Source organism: Sminthopsis crassicaudata, chromosome 4, assembly GCF_048593235.1.
Source record: "Sminthopsis crassicaudata isolate SCR6 chromosome 4, ASM4859323v1, whole genome shotgun sequence".
NCBI classification, from domain to species: domain Eukaryota; kingdom Metazoa; phylum Chordata; class Mammalia; order Dasyuromorphia; family Dasyuridae; genus Sminthopsis; species Sminthopsis crassicaudata.
The window spans coordinates 55,832,115-55,852,692 of NC_133620.1; the positions used below are offsets into that span (position 1 = coordinate 55,832,115).

Here is a 20,578-nt window from a genome sequence, read left to right on the forward strand (position 1 = left end):
TAAACAATAACAGAAAGAGTGAAAATGCTATGTTGTCTTCCACATTCAGTTCCCATAGTCCTCTCTATGGGTGTAGATGGCTCTCTTCATTACTGAACAATTGGAACTGGTTTGAATCATCCCATTGTTGAAGAGAGCCATCAGAATTGATCATTATATAGTTTTGTTGCTGTATATAATGATCTCTTGCTTCTGCTCATTTCACTTAGCATCAGTTCATGTAAGTCTCTCCAGGCTTCTCTGACATCATCCTGCTGGTCATTTCTTACAGAACAATAATATTCCATAACATTCATATACCACAATTTATCCAGCCATTCTCCAATTGAAGAGCATCCATTCAGTTTCCAGTTTCTAGCACTACAAAAAGGGCTGCCACAAACATTTTTGTACATGGGAGTCCTTTTCCCTCCTTTAAGATTTCTTTGGGAGATAAGCCCAGTAGAAACACTGTTGGCTCAAAGGAAGTAGGAAAAAAAGCATTCTTGCATTATTCCTATATTTACTGAATAAAATTCTTCATCCTTTTAAAGGTTACTAGGACCAACTCAATTCTGTGAATTTCATCATAAATGTATATCAGTGATACTAATTGCTAATCCAGTTCCAAAGCTAAGACCTTGTTTGATAACTTTTTGAGCATAGTTCCAAATTGCTCTTCATAATGGTTGGATCCTTTCACAGTTCAATCAACAATGTATCTGTGAATGACTTTATATTGTTTCAAGGAAAGACAACTAATTTCTCTTCAGCTTGTCACATTGTTAAATGATGTTATAAATAATGCAAATGACATTACACTTCAATGAACAAAACATTAATAGGAATAGATAATACTGTTTGCATTATTGTAGTATTTTGCTATGATCACATCTTATAGGAATACTTTTAAATAACATTTAAATTCAATTATTGAAGATTATATTAAAAAAGAAAAATTACTAAAATTTGGATCGTCAAAAACAGTTTATATGTAAAATTTGAAAACATAGATGAAATAAAGTATAAGATTATCATTAAATCAGAAAGATAAATGTGTGGTAAATTTTTATTTAAAGGAATTTGTACTTAGAAAAAACTATCAAGGCACAGGTTTGATAGGATTAATATTTGTTGTTAAATATATTCAGTATGAAACTGAGCATAATATTCTCACTAAGTAGTAAAGATAGTAAAAATAAAGATAAATTGAAGCAACAAAAAAATTTAAGTCCACAGAAATACACTTTTTTCCCCCTTATAGCTTCTTTACCTAGGTCCTCAATGCTTTTGATATGGCCTTTTGTTTTGGCAATGAACAAGGTCTTAGCTTTGGAACTGGATTAGCAATTAGTATCACTGATATACATTTATGATGAAATTCACAGAATTGAGTTGGTCCTAGTAACCTTTAAAAGGATGAAGAATTTTATTCAGTAAATATAGGAATAATGCAAGAATGCTTTTTTTCCTATTATTACTTGACATGGATAGAGAAATTTTAGTGGTAGAACGACAAAAGAAATTTAAGGTATAATAAACATTGATATTCTGGAGATAAAATTAATACTTAGAAAATTGCAGAGAATGAGAGCAATGCAATGAATTGTGACAATGACATTAGGAAAATAACAATATAAAATCTACAAAAATCAATCGCATTTCCACAGAGATATAGCAAAATTCACAAAGAAATACAAATGGAAGTTCTAGAACAACTACATAATGCATAAAATATTTGGGAATTAGTCCAAGGCACATTTAAATAATTGGAGGAATATAAATTTCTGATATTTATACCATGTCAATATGTCAAAAGTAATCCACTAAATTATTTTACAGATTTCGTGCCATACTAATCAAACTACCAGAGGGTAGTACTTTATAACTAACTAGATCTAGTTAGTCAAAATAATTCATTGGGAGGAATAAAAAAAAAAAATCTAAAATCTCATGAGAAAAAAATGAAACAAGCCATAGATGTAATGATACTTCACTTTATATTGCAAATTAGTAGTTATTAAAATTACTTGGTACTTATTGGAAATAGAAACAGATTAATGGAATAGACCAGCTAAGGAAAAAATCAGAAATAGTTGAATTATTGAATAGAAGTGACAACCTAAAAACAGTTTGGCAGAAATATGGCTCAGATAATTGTCTGAAGCATATGATACAATATAAAAAAATGAATATGTGATTTGAATGTGAAAGATCACCGCACTCCTTCTCACACACATATGCACACAAACTATACATCTAGAATGAGAATATAAATCAGGTACCTTTCATAATTCTGGGAAAGGAAAGAATTCTTAAGCATATAATAGAAGTCACAAAAAATGTTTTCATTTCATTTCAATTACATGCAATTGGATATTATTTGCATGAGCAAAATCAGTGTAATTGGTATAAGAAGGATAGATGTCACTTTGAGGAAAACCTAATATATCTGATGAGTACCTGATAAACCCAAGATATATACTAAATTATGCAAATATGTAAGACCACCAAAAGCCATTTCCTAAAGGATAAGTGATCCTCCTCTCAGTTTAATTTAGTAAACATTAAGTGCTTGCTATGTGCCAGGCACAGTGCTGAGCACTAGAGATGTAAATTGGAAAAATAAAGACAGTTCCTGTCTTCAAGGAGCTTGCAATCTAATAGGAAGACAACACTAAAGAAGCTGGAAAAGAGGGGAGAGGAGACCAGGGGTATTTTACTCAAGGGCAGGATGTTCCTTAAACCCAAAGCTAAGCAAAGCTATATGTGGAGAATGGAAGATTACCATCAAAGTTCAGATTACCATTTTCTAGTCGATGGGGAAAGGAAGCTGAGGAAGTTGAGATGGTTTGGAGAATCAAAAACTGAGTCAGTCAACATGCTGTTGAGATTTTCCACTTATCCTGTGTAGAACATGATGTTCTGTGGAGTTGAAACCAAGCCAGTTTAGCAGTTCACATCTGAGGATATGAACAGTTTTGAAATGAAGAATTGTAGAATTAGATTTAAAGATAGGATTTGTGACACATATTGGCTGTGTAACCCTAGGCAAGTCACAACTTTTTTTGCCTCAGATGAGTATTTGAAAATAAACTAAATAAACTAGTAGTTGAAAGAAGTTTCTTCCATGATTATTCCTTCCACTAGTGAAATCATTGGGTTAGTTTCTCCCTGCCCTACTCCTAACTCCTAGCATCTAGAACTTTAAGCTATCAATAACTATATGAAAAATTGCCTCAAATTACTAAAAATAAGATAAAGGGATTCTTCTTAAAAATCTGGTTTCATTATAGCCTATTTGAATTTACCTCACAGCCAGCATATTGGCAAAGATGACAAAAGGTAGAAATAATTATTGTTAGAGGGACTGTAGAAATACGGATGCACAGATACCCTGTAGGTAGAAGCCTAAATTGGGGCAGTCATCTGGAAAAAAATTTGCAGCTGTGCTATAAAAGTGACTAAAGAAAATCTGTTCCTATTGTCCCAGAGATCCCATTGCTTAGATGTATGTTCCAAGGAAATCAAAGGCAGAAATAAAGGTTCCATATATGGTACATTAAAATGTTTATAACAATACATGGATAGAAAAGAATTGTAAGGAAAGTAGGTTCCCATCAATTGGAAAATGTATATGAATATATAAAATGATGAATAAATTCATAGAAGCATTAAAATATGAATTGATGCCAAGTGAATTAAGATTAAACAAGGAGAACAACTTTCACAATAACTACAATTATTTAAATGCAAAGAACTATTAATGAAACAGAACACTCTAAATGGAATGACTAACCTTGGCCCTAGAACAAAACTGTGAAAAGCAATTGATTTCCTTTGCTGAGGAAAGGGATCTGTAGGTGCAGAACATTACATATATGCTGTTAAACTTGGTTAGTTTTGCTGAACTGCTTCCCTAGTGTTCTCTTTTTAAGTTGTTACAAGGAATAGGGTAGATGGAAGGAGTATACTTTTGGTAATGAAAGGGATATTTAAAAACATGCCAACAATGAGAAATAACCACAAAAGATAGACAATTTACCAGGAAGTTGAGTAGAGGATAGCTGCTATTCACAGTCTGGGACTTGGTTTTCCAGAGAGATGCTTGTACAACCACCTTAAACTCTTGCCAAGTACATTTCATGTAAATATGAAATGGAAAAGCAGACAGGAATTCAAAGACCTGAATATAGTGAAGGAGCTGCGCTAAAGGGAAAGAATTACAAAGTGCTGCTACTTAGAGAAGTTCATCTATCTCTGGGATAGATAGCTATGTTAATTATAGGGTTCCTGGATTCCCTAGAAACACTTGAGTTTTTACCTTTTGGGGAACTTCTACCCAGAGTAGCATTATTGCTGTTGTCTGATGACCCCTAGGATGTCTTTTCTTTTCTCCATGTGTTCAGTCCTTGGTTCACCATCTTTACTGATTTTCTCTTAAACCCTTTCTCTCCCCTCCCCATCTGATCTATTGCCAAGGCCTATTGATTTCACCCCTGCCACATTTTCTCCCCTTCTTTCTGACACTGCCACCTTTCTGGTACAAGGCCCTCATCACCTCACCATCTGGACTTTTCAATAGTCTGCTGAATAGGTCTGCCTGCCTTAAGTCTCCAATCCAGTCTATCCTCTATTTGACCACTAAAGTTATTTTCCTATGCATTACCTCCAGGATCAAACTCTTTATGTTTTAGCTCTCTCTTAACTTTTTAGTCTTCTCTTATCTTATTTACTCCCATATATTCTTCAATCCAGTGATATTGGCCTTTTGGCTATTGCATAAACAAGACATTCTATCTCTCACCTCTAGGCGTTTTCTCTGGCTGAATTCCATCCCTAGAACATTCTCTCTTGTATCTGACTAATGATTTCCCTGGCATCCTTTTAAGTTCCAGTTCAAATCCTGTTTTTTTAATTAAAAAACAAACAAACAAAACCAAATAGACCAGGAAGCCTTTCCCAATCCCTCTTAATTTCAATGCCTTCCTTCTGTTAATTACTTCCTATTTATCCAGTATATAGCTTGCTTTATGTGAGCTCACGCTTGTACTTGCAGGCACACACACATACACACACATTTTGTTTCCTCCACTTGATTGTTAGTTGAATGCAGGGACTATCTTTTGCCTCTTTGTATCCTCATCACTTAGCACAGTACCAGGCACATAGGCACTTAATAAATATTTATTGATTGATTAAAGTTTGGAGGAGTAGAATGGAATGCCTATGGAAGGCAAAAAGGGAGTCGTATTAGATGTTTCATTCATTAGCCTAAGTTCTTGCATAGAAGTGTAAGGCTATTAGACGCTAGTAAAATTCTGTTCTGGTGGAAATCCTGGACTGAGGCATGAACTGAAAAGCAATTAATTTTTAGAAAGCTTCATGATTGAGCCCAATCGTTGTGAGCTTAGAACTTTGTTAATAAGCCATAGGTTGTAATTTTAAAATGTATTTTATAAATACAAATTTATTCCTTATTACCAAAATATGTTTTAAAAAAACATTAAAAATTGAGAGCTAGAATAGTATAGTGGAATAATCATTGACCCTGAAGTTAGGAAGACAAAGGGTTAAAGTACTCCTTGGACACTAGCTCTGTGGTTATGGGAAATCATTTAACCTCCTAGTGCCCAGGTATTTGAATTTCAGTCGATCCATATTGGTGGAGTTTCCACACCAGAATGTTTATAGTAACACTTTTGATGGTGGCAGAAAAACTGAAAACTAATTGGAGTGCCCATCAGTTGAAAAATGGCTAAACAAATTGTGATAAATAAATACAATGGAATACATGTTATAAAAATAAATGATGGAAAAGAACATTTCAAAGAGACATAGACCTACATGAACCGATAAATAGGAAACCATAACAATTTATACTTAAACACTGGTATTGTAAAAACTAGCATTTCTAAAAGACTTAAGAATTATGATCCAGTAAATGATTAGCCATGATTCCAGAGGATTGATAAATAATTCTGTCTACCTGGCAGAAAAAAGATAGACTGATTTGCAGAATAAGAAATAAATTTTTGGACTAGCCAATAGGGGAATTTATTTTGCTGACCAAGCTTATGTAATTCAGAGGTTCTATATTTTACTTCTCTCTCTCCCCTCCCCTCCCCCACTCAGCAGATGGAGGAGATAAAAGGGAGAAAAAATGAATGCCTGATAATTAGGAGAAAAAATTTAAAAATAAAGAAATATTAGGTCTAGTCCAAACAGTGGGTGGGGTATGCAGCAATTCTTAAGGTCAACTAATTTCCTCATTGTACAAATGAGGAAACTGAGATTCCCAGAGGTGAGGGGGTACCCATCATCATCACATAACAGAGTAACAGTAACAAATTTTCAATTTTTTCAATATTTATCCTCGCAAAACCTTGTAATCCAATTTTTTCCCTTCCTTTCCCTATTCTCTCTTCTAGATGACAAGTTATTCAATATATTTTAAACATGTGCAATTCTTTTATACATATTTCCACAAATATCATGCTGAACAAGAAAAATCAGACCAAAAAGGGAAAAAATTAGTCATTAACCTTTTTAATTAAATAAATAATTTAATTTTTACGAAAAATTTATGCATAGGTAATTTTCCAGCATTGACAATTGCAAAACCTTTTGTTTCAACTTTTCCTCTCCTTCCTCCCATCCCTTCCCCCAGATGGCAGTTTGATGAATACATGTTAAATATGTTAAAGTATAAGTTAAATACATATGTATACATGTCCAAACAGTTATTTTGCTGTATAAAAAGAATCGGACTTTGAAATAGTGTACAATTAGCCTGTGAAGGAAATAAAAAATGTAGGCAGACAAAAATAGAGGGATTGGGAATTCTATGTAGTGGTTCATAGTCGTCTCCCAGAGTTCTTTCGCTGGGTGTAGCTGGTTCAGTTCATTACTGCTCTATTGGAACTGATTTGGATCCTCTCATTGTTGAAGATGGCCACATCCATCAGAATTGATCATCATATAGTATTGTTGTTGAAGTGTATAATGATCTCCTGGTCCTGCTCATTTCACTCAGCATCAGTTCATGTAAGTCTCTCCAGGTCTTTCTGAAATCATCCTGTTGGTCATTTCTTTCAGAACAATACTATTCCATGATATTCATATACCACAATTTATTCCCCCATTCTCCAATTGATGGGCACCCACTCAGTTTCCACTTTCTGGCCAGTACAAAAAGGGCTGCCACAAACATTCTTGCACATACAGGCCCCTTTCCCTTCTTTAAAATCTCTTTGGGATATAAGCCCAGTAGTAACACTGCTGATCAAAGGGGATGCACAGTTTGATAACTCTTTGAGCATAGTTTCAAATTGCTCTCCAGAATGGCCGGAGGTAAGTCACAATTAGTCATTAACTTCTAAAGCACCACTGATTTACAAAGATAAAACAAGAATGCCCCCTAAATTAATATAATAAATTGAATTTTGAACTTGTTTTTTGTAGATTTAAGCACATTGTACAATTTTTAGAGTGGCTTTTGTGTAATTATCATGTGATTTGTGATGGATCATTTTGATAATGCTATTATTTCAATATCATAAAAATTAATAAAATTATTTTACATAAAATATAAAAAGCACTAGCTATTGACCTTTCATAGATTTTGACTAGTAGTTGACTAGCCTCTCTGACTAGCAAGCTGGCCTTTAGACACTTGTATTTATCTGACAACAATCTGCCTTTATTTCTGACTGTGTACTTCCCATTCTAACAAGACTAAATGACTTGTTTCTATGTATAGACCATGTCCATATCCAAGAAATCTATTAATTAATTTCTCTGCAGTAGGAAAGCCTTTTTTTTTTTTTTTAACTTCTTTTTAACTTTGATCTTAGCTCCTCAATCCACATTTACCTACAAACTGGCAATTTGTCTCTATCTATTCTGTCTGTTCCTCTCCCTAATCTACTTAAACCAGAAATTTCCCTATTCTTCCAATTTTCTTAATGATGTTAATCCAAATGACTGAGGAAAATCCTGCCATAAGCAAACTCCACAAATTTAGGTATTAATAGAGATACAGGATCAGCTGAGAGAAATTATCTTTCTCCTTGCTCCAATTCTGTAAAATAGAATATTTTATTTTTTAAAATTTTATTTCTTTTTTTAAACAGGAAGAAGAGAATTCATCCAAAGATTAAAACTTGAAGCAACACTGAATGTGCATGATGGCTGTGTAAGTGTTAACTTGTTACCATATGTAAAAGATTCAAATTTAGTTTTTGGAAAGTAGGATAAAATGATTTCATTTCTTAAAAATAAGCTATATAATTTAACTATAGTAGAAAAAGAGAGGAACAAGACGCAAAGTTATTTGAATTAAAATATAAATTTAGACTCTTTGGGACTTTTGGAAATATAGGGGAAATTTACAGGAGTTGCTTTTAAATGTGTATATTTTAAAAATGCACTGGAGCCATAAAAGAATTATATAATGGAAACCAGGATTTTGGTTGGGCAGCAGGGAACTATCACCTTGTTACATGGAAAATGGATGATGCCTAAAATGGTACAGAACAGGAAAAAGAAAAAAAAAAGATATTGAAGAAGATGCTATCTTCATAGATAAGAGCTGGAACAGAAGTTGACTTGATAAAAGATAGTCATCATATTGAAACCCAAAGAGGGGCCTGGGGGATCTACCTAAGAGAACCTTCTTCTAAAGTTAAAGGGGCTATAAAAATGGGACTATGTGGAATTAAAGGATTGGGTAATGATAAGTCACATTATATAGAACTTTTAGGCTTGCAAAGTATTTAGCATACATTATTTCATTTGATCCTTACTACTTCTTTTTGAGGTTGCATTTATCTCCATTTACAGATGAGGTTTCCTTCAACTAGACTAGAGGCAGCTAGATGTCTCAGTGGGTAGAGTGCTAGGCCTGTAGTTTGGAAGACCTGAGTTCAAATCTAGTCCCAGATATAGTTTCAGATAGCCACATTATCTAACCCTGTTTGCCTTAATCCATTTTGACAAAAAAACCTGAATGGAATCCCCAAGACTTAGACATGATTGAATGACTGAACAACAACCAAAGTGAGATAGCCTGGTCAAAAACTCTAGATTTGGACACATGATGTGAATTCAGATCCTGATTCTGACACTACCTTTTAACTGTGGACAAGTCACTTAACTTATCGAAGGCTCAGTTTACTCATCTGCAAAATAAAAAGGATTGGATGATATAATCCTTAAGTCCCTTTCCACCTATAAATCTTGTGATCTAACAGGCAATTGGTGATATGAGAGGGTAGGTCTGGAGTGTATCCTATTATTCAGACTCTAAAGTTCAGGAGCTTAGGCCATGGGCCAGTAGACTCAAGAGTACTGAAAATGGTGACAGGCAGGGAGGGACAGGTTAGTGCTTTGAAACTTTAGTAACCACTCAGTATTGGAAACAGAGGGATTGATTTAAGGCTCAGGTGAGTTGACTCAACAGTGTAAGTGACTTGAGAGATATCATCTGTCTATAGAATTTATCTGTAAATGTTAATGTCATAGAATTTGGGTGGTTTTTTTGTTTGTTTTTTTCCAAATGGGAGGATGTTGATGTGTGGATTCTCTCTATACTAAGAGCAATTGGCTCTTAAGTTGTGAAGCTAAAATGTGTGCATGTGTTAAAATAGTAAACAAAGGGTAGGAGTAGGAGGCCTTGCTAGGGATGCTGTGATGAGGTTTGAGGAAGGCTCCAAGGAGCCAGAGTCACAAGGAATGATAGAGATCCTAGAATTGGGAAGTTCCTTGAGGTTATCTGGTCCCAACTACTCATTTCACAGATGATGGAATATTGCTTAGGAGAGTTAAGTGCCTTGCTGTAATTAGTAGGAGGATTGGATTCCAGTGGAAGTCTTCTGACTCACCATGGATAGATTGACCTTGCTTTGGACCATGGGTAGGTTGACCTTGCTTTGGGGCCCTGGACCATGAAATTTATGCTTAAGACATGTATTCTCAGCTTGTCTGGGCTTGGGGCCCTGAGCAGATCTAATGATCTCTCGACATCTGTTTTAGGTTTTCTTATCTGTTAAGTGGATTTAATACTTGCCAACCTCCTTCACAGGCTTATTGTGAGAACATTGCTTAATACTATACATTATTTTAATTTATAATAAAATATCTGCTCCCCATCCCCTGCTTGCCTCAGCCCTGTCACCTTCATGTTTTTTTACTTTTTAGTCCTGGGTTTGGTGGGTATCTTTCCCTCAGTCCTGTTAAAAGATCCCTACTTCTTGCTCCATAAATGGCTCCTCTTCCTACTCCTGAGATAGCAACTTAGCTAAAAAAAGCACTTCATCTTTCTCTTGCACTGCCTTATTATCACACCAGTTGCAATTCTGTAGCTAACTGGGAAAAGCCAATACTGGAGGATTGTTAATAACCTCAGATGTGGAATGCTTACATACAGAGTCCACTGATAAATCAAGGCTGTCATCTTTAGCCTTTTTTGAAGCAGCCCCATTTATAGCTGAGGTGTTGGGTTAACCTGCCACTTAGCTGCTTAGAGTACACAGGAAAAGAGACAAAGAGAGATATTTCCCAAATATCTGCAATTAAAAAACTTTGTCTGAGGCCATCAATTTATTGCATTCTGGATCTCTGGGCTTAGGGAGCTATTTTCTCATTGATTTCTAGCCTTTCGAAGAAGGTAGAGAAAATTTGGCTCCTGAAATCCCCAGCCCCAGATCCAGTTGATTGTTCATGCCCTTTTACTTGTTACACAGGAATCAGCACTATTCCGTTGGTCTTGGAAGATAGATTGGACATTCTCCAAATGTGAACAATAATTTTTGAGAAACAATGTCCAGACTTAACCAAGGCATCTTTCTATCCTACCCCCAATCTTAAACTGGAGGTTGGCATTTTTAAAGAAGCAAAATTTTGCTACAATTTGTCATCTTATGGCATTTCACTTTTTTTTTTTTTTTTTACTCAAAACTGAGAATTTTTCACTCATACTATCATGGGTGTGAGATTTACAAAAGATTAGAGGCCTTCATGATGAACTCTATATGAGAGACGGAGGTATATAGATAGCAGTTATGTGACTTATCTAGGATTACACAGGTAATGTTTGAGGGGCATTTAAAGGCAGGTGTTCTTTACTCCAAGTCTAGTTGTCTATTCACTGGGCCATTCTATTTATAGGGAATTCCTGCTGGGAAAATGCCCTCTACCTTGACTGGTTTCTCATACTATCACTTATCATTGGTCCCCCTTTTTTTCTCCCTCCAAGTTAAATACAGTTCCATTGGGAAGCTAACTAGCAGCAAAATTTGGATAGTGTTCCAGTATTGACTTGGAATAGTCAGTTGCCACATATCAGTTGTATTAGTGTGTCCATGTTGCCCAGTTCCATATAATTTCAGGGCTATGTAAAAACAGATTTTTTTTTTTTTAAGCCTTGGTAATTTTGTTGCCACAAGCATGGTTTTTCTCTATGAATAGTGGTTTAACAAAGCTGCTTTTCAGTTTTCATTCTCTCTGGTTTATGTCTAACCACTTTTCCAAATTCAAATGTGGTAGCATCACTATTCTTGATGGTAAAAAAAATATATATAGTAAGCAATCTTTTGTATGGAACAAAATTATTGCCACTAAGATAATAAGAGAAACTGTTGATTGAGAGAGAGGGGGAAACTTTGCATCAGATGTTACAGATAAAGCTCTGAAATTCAAGATATTGTGAGAATTAATACTAAAAAAAATGAGACTAAATGAGACTAAATTCTATATCCTAATGGATAAGTAGTTATGAGCAAACAGAAAACTTGCCTAACTTGGCAAGAAAAGAAAACTTGCCAACTTTAACCATAGAAAAGATTTCTCTAAATCATCAATAAAACAAAAATGAATCCTTTTTTTTTTTTTTTTTTTCTTTCTGTTTTGAACCTTACTATCTGTTTGACTTTGGGCAGGTCATTAAAGTTCTGTGGGTCTCGGCTTTATCTGTTAAAAAAAAAAATAAAATAAAATTAAGGGGTTGGATTCAGTGACCTGCCTTGGAGATCACTTTGGGTTCTGGATGTGTAAACGTTGAAGTTTCTTCTCATATCCAGCAAATTGGCAGAGTTGGTGCACTCATATACCATTGGTGGAGCTATGAATTTATTCAGCTACTCTAGAGAGCTATTTGAAATTAGGATTAGAAAAAAGGAACTGAAAATTCCATAAGCTCTGACCCAGAAGTTTGCTTTTAGATATATTATCCCCATGAGATCAAAGGATCTTATCCTTTAGAGTTGAAAAATTCTCATGTCAAAACATTCAAATATTTTTTTGTGGCAGTAAAGAATTGGAAATAAAATAGATTAGAGAATGACTAAAAAAAAGTTGTTGTACATGGATACAATGGAATATTACTTCTGTAAAAGGTAACAAATGTAAAGAATTGGAAGCCCAAGAAGATTCATATGAAGGATTTCTGATCAGAATGAGCAGAACCAGGAAAATCACATCCATAATGATTGCAACAGTTTTGGAAAGAACAAGAAAAATGGAACTGAAAGTAGTGTATTTATAAAGACTATTTTAGCCTCAGAAGTTGGGACCTGAAGGTCAGATTGTAAAACTCCTATAAAACTCCCCAATGTTGTCTGAACTAGATTAAAATATAAGTGGAAAATGTTTAATAAAATAAAAATACAATATAATATAGATAATGACAACTTGTGGTTTTCTAAATCAATATGTAGCCCACAGGGATTGTTTCTATTTAAGTTTGACATTATTAGTCTACCAAGTTTTTGATCCCTGCATTCTAATTTCTAACCCATGCTTCCTTCCTTCCTTCCTTCCTTCCTCCCTCCCTCCCTCCCTCTGAGGCAATTGGGATTAAGTGACTTGCCCAGGGTCACACAGCTAGAAAGTGTTAAGTGTCTTAGGTCAGATTTGTACTTCAGTCCTCCTGACTTCAGGGCTGGTGCTCTATCTACTTTGCCATTTAGCTGCCCCATAACCTATGTTTTCTTAGTGTTTGGTTTCCACTTTTGAATTAAAAACAAGAGAATCAAAATACATGTTCATTTAATTTGAAAGGTCTTGCCAAGTTCTTGGTAGAATTTTTTTTTACCTCTTCATCCTCTGCAGCAAATGTTGGATCATAAGTTACGGTTATTTTCCTGTTCTCTTTTTACAAATACTTAATTATACCTAATTTAATACCAGGAGACTGTTCCTTGAAATGATGATTTTTGTTCACATTTACATGATAAAACCAAATTCCATCTACTGATTTGTTTCTCTATAAAGAGCTTGTGATTTGTATTTTTCTTCAACTTCCTTCTATTTTCTTTTATAGAAAGACTCTCAAGAGTGTTTAGATTCAGTTGGAAAAGGATCTCAGAATAGCAATAGCTGAATTAAAGTTTATAGATGCTCTAAAGATTGTGTGATTCTTTATGCCACTGGCCTACTCTCAGTCCAGAAATGACAGGTGGATATATAGGTTCAAGACCATTTTGCATTTGTTGTTGTTTCATGGGTTGCAATTGCCAAATAGTTTGCCTTGTGGTTTGCCAATCTCTCTGTAATAGTTCTGGTTCTTGGAAACTATTGTAGGAATCATACCCAAGTGTGTGAGGACCAGAGCCAGAAGAATTGAGTTGGGAATTGATAGAAGGATATGGTATAGTTTTAGAAATTATTCCTAAGGTCTTTCAGGGCAGACAAGAAGTTATAAGGGAGAAAGGAATTATTTGTCAGAGTTTGTTGGGTGGGTTAGGTGCAGTACAATGTAGGGTGTCCTGCTCTATAGCTTCTGCAAGTGCTCATGGCCTCCCCATTACTTGTTTTCCATTGCGTGTCTGGGATGACCTTTACCAGGAGCCTCATCTCTTTACAAAGATCATTTTTCTGGAGAATGTCCACCAGCTTTATTGCCTGGGCCTCTCACCTAGGATGCAGATCAGCTCCTTTGGCTGGCACCTGAGTTTTTAAAATAACTTTTTATTTTTACAAATATATGCAAAGATAGTTTTTAGCACTTACCTTTGCTAAACCTTGTGCTTCAGATTTTTCCCCACTTTCCTCTCCGCCCCCTCTTATAGACAGCAAGTAGTTCAGTATGTTAAACATGTGGCACCTGTTTTTCAAGGAGTCAGTGACTGAGGCCATGGAATTGTAGGCTTGCATGTTAGATAGGCCTGGGAGCACAGAGAAGATTCTGGGAGATGGTAGTAATGGTAGTAGTGGTGATAGTGGTGGTGGTGGTGGTAGTGGGGCAGGAAGGGAGAGGAGGAGAAAAAGTCTTTGCAGTACCTTTTATCTATTAAATTTCATTTCATTAGATTTGACCTACTATTCTGACTGATTATAATTGGATGAAATTTAGTAAATCTTTCTGGAAATACCTGAAGTCTCCTAGAGATCAGTTGAAGGAACATTCAAGCCTATGTAAGCAGGATATGTGTTTGGAAGTAATTCCAAGGGCTGTCTTGTGAAAGGAGGATTGAACTTATTTTTCTTTTCTCCCACAGTGAAGAACTCTTAAGAGCTTGGTTATAAATTGCAGAGTCAGAGTTAGACTTGATTCAGGGAAAAACTTCCTAGCAATTGAACTTCTCAGAAGTGGAGTGACCTGCTGGAGAAAGTGCAGTGTCTTCCCCCCTCATGTGAGGCCTTTGAGCAGGAGTCTAGAGTTCCATTTTGATCAGAGTGAACTAGACTAGAGAGCTCTGACATCTTTAAGAAATTCTTGGCTTCTGTGAAATATTGATATCTTAATTCTAGTTGTTCTCTCTTTTCCCTTTTTCTTTTCATTAATATCAGGACCATTGTCCATAGGATTTATTTGTAGCAGATCTAAAAATAAGCCCATTTTTCTTTTCCCACCATTTGTGTTTTTTTTTCCAATTATGTATTAAGATAGTTTTCAATATTCGCTTTTATAAGATTTTGAATCATATTTTTTTTCTTCTCTTTTACCAAGATGGCAAGCAATCTGATATGTACAGTTATATTAAACATATATTTCCACGTTAGTCATGTCATAAAAGAACAAAAGGGAAAAATCATGAAAAAGAAAAAGCAACAACAAAAATAAAGAAACTAGTATGCTGTCATCTTTATTCCAACTCCATAGTTCTTTCTCTAGATGTGGATGGCATTTTCCATTATGAGTCTTTAGGAATTATTTTAGATCATTGTATTGCTAAGAAGAATTAGGTGTCATAGAAGTTATGATTACCTAATTATTTTTTGTTCTCTTAATATCGTGGGTTTTTTTGGTGTTTTTTCTTTTTTTTCTTTTTTTTTTTTTTTTTTTTTGCTCTGAGGCAAATGGGGTTAAGTTAAGTGACTTGCCCATGGTCACATAGCTAGGAAGTGTTAAGTGTCTGAGGGCAAATTTGAACTGAGGTCCTCCTGACTTCAGGGTTGGTGCTCTATCTACTGCGCCACCTAGCCTCCCCTAAATGTCATGTTTTTAAAAATAATTCTGTTTACTATTACAGGTGAATACAATCTGTTGGAATGACACTGGAGAATATATTTTATCTGGTTCAGATGACACTAATCTAGTAATCAGTAATCCCTACAGCCGAAAAGTAAGTATTTTTCTAAAAAATCATACAACTTTAAGGGGAATAGTTGGTTGAGAAAAGCAATCAGAGATTATGATTTATATACTTGAATGTTTCCATTTTTTGGTTTCCAGTAAAATTTTTTCAGGTCTCACTCTTGTCTTTCTTCCATACATGAGCAAAGATATCTGAATCATTTCCTTCTCACATATTAAGTTCTTTATCTTGGCCATATCATTATAGGTGATAAACAGTCATCTTGATGTATTTTCACCTTATTACAGGCAAGTAGACCAAGGTCCTGGAGAGCATGTGGTTACCCAAAGCCATATGACTCTCCACTCTCCTCTAAATGGAAATGGTTTGCCATCTTCATGGTCCCAAGGAATTTATGTTCCCTCAGTTACATCATTGTTTTCTTAAGCTTTTTGGTATTATTGTTAGATCCTTTGTTCTGGGTATTGCACTTTGTTTTGCTCTGCTTCAATCCAAACATCATCTTGCCCTCCAAATTCCAGCTTTTCAGGTCTGACTTCACCTTCTGTAATTGATATTTACTTTGAAAATACTGCTAGGTGGTTGTCAGGCACTCTTGATTATTTGACTTTAAAAGAGGATTGTTTTCCTTCATAAATTCTATCTGGTAATTAAATAGCACTACCAGCCTTTCCTCTACTCATTGAACCATTAAGGAAGCTCTGCTTCCTTATAGCTATAAGTTGACTATTGCTATGTGGATATTTTTTAACATTCACTTGTGAAATATTGTTGTTTCAAAATCATCTCTTTAGCCTGAATTTCCTCAAATTTTGAAATCATGAATCTTATAAAATAGTTGATTATATCTCTTAATTTTTAGCTTCCATTAATATATTGGACTGTTCCCAATGTGTTGTACTTAATCATAACTAAGAACGTGGAATTAGAATTCTAAGTCCCCAGTAACGTTCCTTCCTGAGTTGTCCTCAATTCCTCTTTTTCTCCTTGCCCCATATACTTCATTCAGTTACTAAGTTTGGTCAAGTCTACCTCCATAATATCTTTTGTAACCATTCTTTCCTCTCTGTTTATTTGTAGCATTTTAGATTTGAAATCCATAAAATAAGTGCATTTTTTGATTAAAAAAATCTTTGTAGCAATGTGGTAAGAGTTGTTAGTAAATTGTTTGAACTTCTACTTGAATTCTAATTTTTAATCATAAATGTTAACTCAGAACTAGAAAGCTTCCCCTTATAAAGGCCTTTGAATTTTCTTGTGCACAGTTTTCCCACCTTTTCTAATTACCTCCAAGTTTTCCTCTCTTCCTCTATCACTGCACAGACCTGACAGATTTTACCTTTCTGGGCACAGATTGGAACAAGTCATTGCTCTGCTCAGACCTTTGCTTCAATTCCCTTCTGGGAGACTCTCCAACCTGATTTCAGCCTACTTGTTGAGCTATGTTCCCCTCATGCTCCTCTCTGAGATCAGCATTCTGGCCAAGTGAGGCTGCGGGCTGGTTCTTGCACTCTGACCTTCTGTGCCCACCTTGGTGCATGAGCCCCTGCAAGCCTATAATACTCAAGCCCTTCGTCTCTCTCTGAAATGTTTTCTTTCAAACCTCCTCTTCTGGCAAGACTTTCTTGATGCCTCTCGCTAGTTGTTAGTGCTCACTGATTTCTGAAATTATATTGTACATGTGACATGAATGTGGAATGTAAGGAAGGAATCTTAATTCTGGTTTCTTCTCTGCCCTTTTCCTCCTTAAATATTTAGAATCCAGCTTTCATTTACCATCTTCCTGGAATATCTCTCTCCTGACTGAAGCCAAAAGCCTTGTTTCACTTCTTCCCCTGTTTGACCTTTCACCTATTTGATACTGTTAACTACTGTAGCTCCGGTCTTATTCTTCTCTTTTTCCTTCTGTGACACTATTTTCTCCTTGTTCTCTTCCCTGTCAGTGTCCTTTTTCAGTTTCCTTCACTGACCTATCTTTTTTTAATTCCTAATGGTACATACTTTCTAGAATCCTGCCATTAGAAGTCTTGTCTAGAGATACCTTCTCCTTATGTTTAAATTCTTGTCCATTTGTTTTTCCTGTAAGGGTTTTTAGACTGATATCTTTTGAGTAGTTAGAGATGAATCTTGTTATGAAGACCCTGTAATATTCTGGTATTTGATGCAATCAGCACACAGTGTCATACATACCTCATCACAAATCTTCAATGATTTCTTTAGTGACTCTAGGATGAAATCCAGATTTCTGAATCCTTGTTCTAAAATCCTTCACAGTCTGCTTCTAGGCCATCTTTCTAGACACATTCTTCCTTCTAGCCAAACTGACCTATTTTCTGTTCCTCAAATTTATCCTTTCACCCCTTCCACCTCCACGCTTTTTAGAGGCTGTCCATCTTCCCTTAGAATCTTCCCCTTCACCTCTACTTATTAAAGTCCTTGGTGCTTTTTAAGTCTTTTGTAAGAAGTCTTTCCTGTTCCCCTAGTTCTTGGGATTTTTCCTTCCTCATATTGTGTCCCACTTGTTTTTCTCTTCAGATGTCATATCCTCCAGGGCAGAGTACACTCCTTTAAGCCAGGACTGTTGACTGTCTTTGTATTTCCAGGGCCTTTCCTAGGGTCTTACGTTGAGTAGGTTCTTAAATAAATGTATGCTGAATCAAATGTAATTTAATTACCATTGCTAAAGGATTCCTGAACTATTAAAACTCAATTGGAGATATCCTCTACCTTGGCTCTGTCTCTGGCTGGGAGTCAGGAAAATTTTAGTTCAAATTTGGTCTTGGAGAATTCCTAGTTGTATGATCCTAGGCAAGTCACTTACACTCTATCTGCCTCAGTTTCCTCAACAGTAAAATGGGAAACATCATAATACCTACCTACCAAGCTTAATAAAAAGGTCAAATGAGATAAGTATTTTTAAAGCACTTAGCATAGTGCCTGGCACAGAGAACACATTTAATAAGTATTTTCTTCCTTTTAGCATATCTAAAACAGAGCTCATTATCTTTGCTCTGAAACCCTCTTTGCAGCTTTCCTATTTCTCTGGATGGCCCTTAGGCTCACAATCTTGGTGTAATCTTCACCTTTCATTGTAGTAACTTCATATGTCCAATATGTTATTTGATTTTGTTGATCTTACCTTCCCAGCCCCTCTTATACCTCTTTCCTTTCTTCCACTCACACAGCCACCAGTCTTGTACAGGCCTTCCTTCATCTCTTTTTACCTCTTGTAATAGCCACTGGCTCATCTCCCTGCCTTGGGTCTTCACCCACTCCAGAACCACCATTTTGAATTATAATTCTGACCCATGTTATATCCCTTATTTAAACCAGTCTTTCTCTGCTACCTTTATTCTCAAACAAAAAATTACCAACATTTCATGCCCATAACCTGGTCCATATTCACCTTTCCAGTCTTCTTACATCTTACTTCCCTTTACCTCCTTTGCCTGCCATCTCTTTCCACTGGCATATTCTTGTTTTTCACACGTACTGTTCTGCTCCATCTCTCTCCTGGGTGTTGGCCCTAGTTATCTCATATCTGGAATGCTCTTCCTTCTCACACAAGATTCAGCTCAATGTCAAGAGGCTTCCCCTAATTCTTCATTGTGTAAGTTTCTTTCCTCTAAGATTTGTTCCTTTTTATTTTGTAAGTATTTTGTACACATGTAGTGATTCACAGGTGCTGTTCCCCTTTAGAATATGGGCTCCTGAAGAGTCAGAAGTGTGTTTTTGCCTTTGCTTTTCTACATTCTTTAGCATAGTACCTTTAGCACAGTAGCATAGTCCTATGATATGGACTTAATTAATCCTGATTGACTAACAGTATGATCTTAACATATATGAGAGAGTACTTGTTATAGGAGAGTCTTCAAGATAGTGGCTTACTTTTGAGATACTATAAATGTTGCTGAATTTTTACTTATTTAAATTTTTTTTTATTCAATAAGCACAGCTAGGTTTGGATTTGTTATATCTTCATTAAAATTTGTGACTGAAGAAATGCTTTGTTATAAAAAAGCCCTCCCGTTCCCTTTTCCTATTATCTACATGGACAACTTCAATACATATGGAGATATTTGGATGATGTTGGTGCCATACAGTTGGATGAATTGTCTGTTAAGCCAAGTATAGTCATATACATATAGCTAAGGTAATCTCTGCAAGTAAAAGATGAACTGGTCCAGAAGTAAATAAGAAGCGTAGAACTAGCAAGATTGTTTTTGGGAAATTGTACAGTGCTCTAAGTTTTTCCAAACTCAATATTCCAGTCTCAGTGCTGGAGTAGAACTGTAACAGTTCTTCATAGGTAAAGTATGTGCAGAAAGTGATGTGAATGACATTATCCAAGAAACGGAAGATCAGAAAAAAGGGAGTAAGAATATAGTAGACTATAAAATGTGGTAATGCAATTTTAGGTTGCATTCCCAAAGGAATAGTGTCCAACTCTAAGGAGCTGACAGATTTTTGGGGTTTTTTTGGTCATGGTTTCTGCCGTGATCATATCTGGAGTATCACGTAGGCACTCCATTTTCAGGACACTGACAATCTGTAGAGATCATCCAGAGGCAGATGAACTGGACAGTAAAGTTGTATGAGATTTGCCAAAGGGAACTGGGGATATTTGACTTAGGGAAGAAAGGAAAGGAGGGACATGGTAGATTCTTTCCAGTATTAGAATAGCTGTCCCATTGTAGAGAGTGAGACTTGTGCTTCTTAGCTCCAATGGGCAAAACTCAGAACAGTAAGTACCAGTTGTAGGGGACTCATTTAGGCTTGATATATGTAAGCACTTTGTGGCAATTTGATCCATCTAAAAATGAAATGTGCTCCCTTAGATGATGGTGGTCTTCTCTTGCACTGGAAATCATTAGTTTCCATGTCTCGCAAGATGTTATAGAGGGGTTCTTGTTTAGGTATGAATTGGTCTAGATGGGCTCAGAGAGTACCTTTTATGACTCTGTACTACCCATATGCTATAATGGGTCTCATAAAAGGTTAAAAAAAAAAAATAACTTAATGGAAAGGCCTTCTAAGAAGTTAGGTAAGATCTCTGAATG

The 20,578-nt window shown here is 35.6% G+C and overlaps 1 protein-coding gene across 12 annotated transcripts in view; it reads left to right on the plus strand.

The window, feature by feature from the left end:
* DCAF6 (DDB1 and CUL4 associated factor 6) overlaps positions 1 to 20,578 on the plus strand; it is a 157,090-nt gene that overhangs the window by 17,246 nt on the left and 119,266 nt on the right. For all 12 annotated transcript variants that reach the window (XM_074266526.1, XM_074266520.1, XM_074266516.1 and 9 more), the window contains exons 2-3: positions 8,115 to 8,176; positions 15,453 to 15,545. In XM_074266526.1, coding sequence (XP_074122627.1) covers positions 8,115 to 8,176; positions 15,453 to 15,545 — 155 coding nt within the window. The remainder of the gene's footprint in view (positions 1 to 8,114; positions 8,177 to 15,452; positions 15,546 to 20,578) is intronic.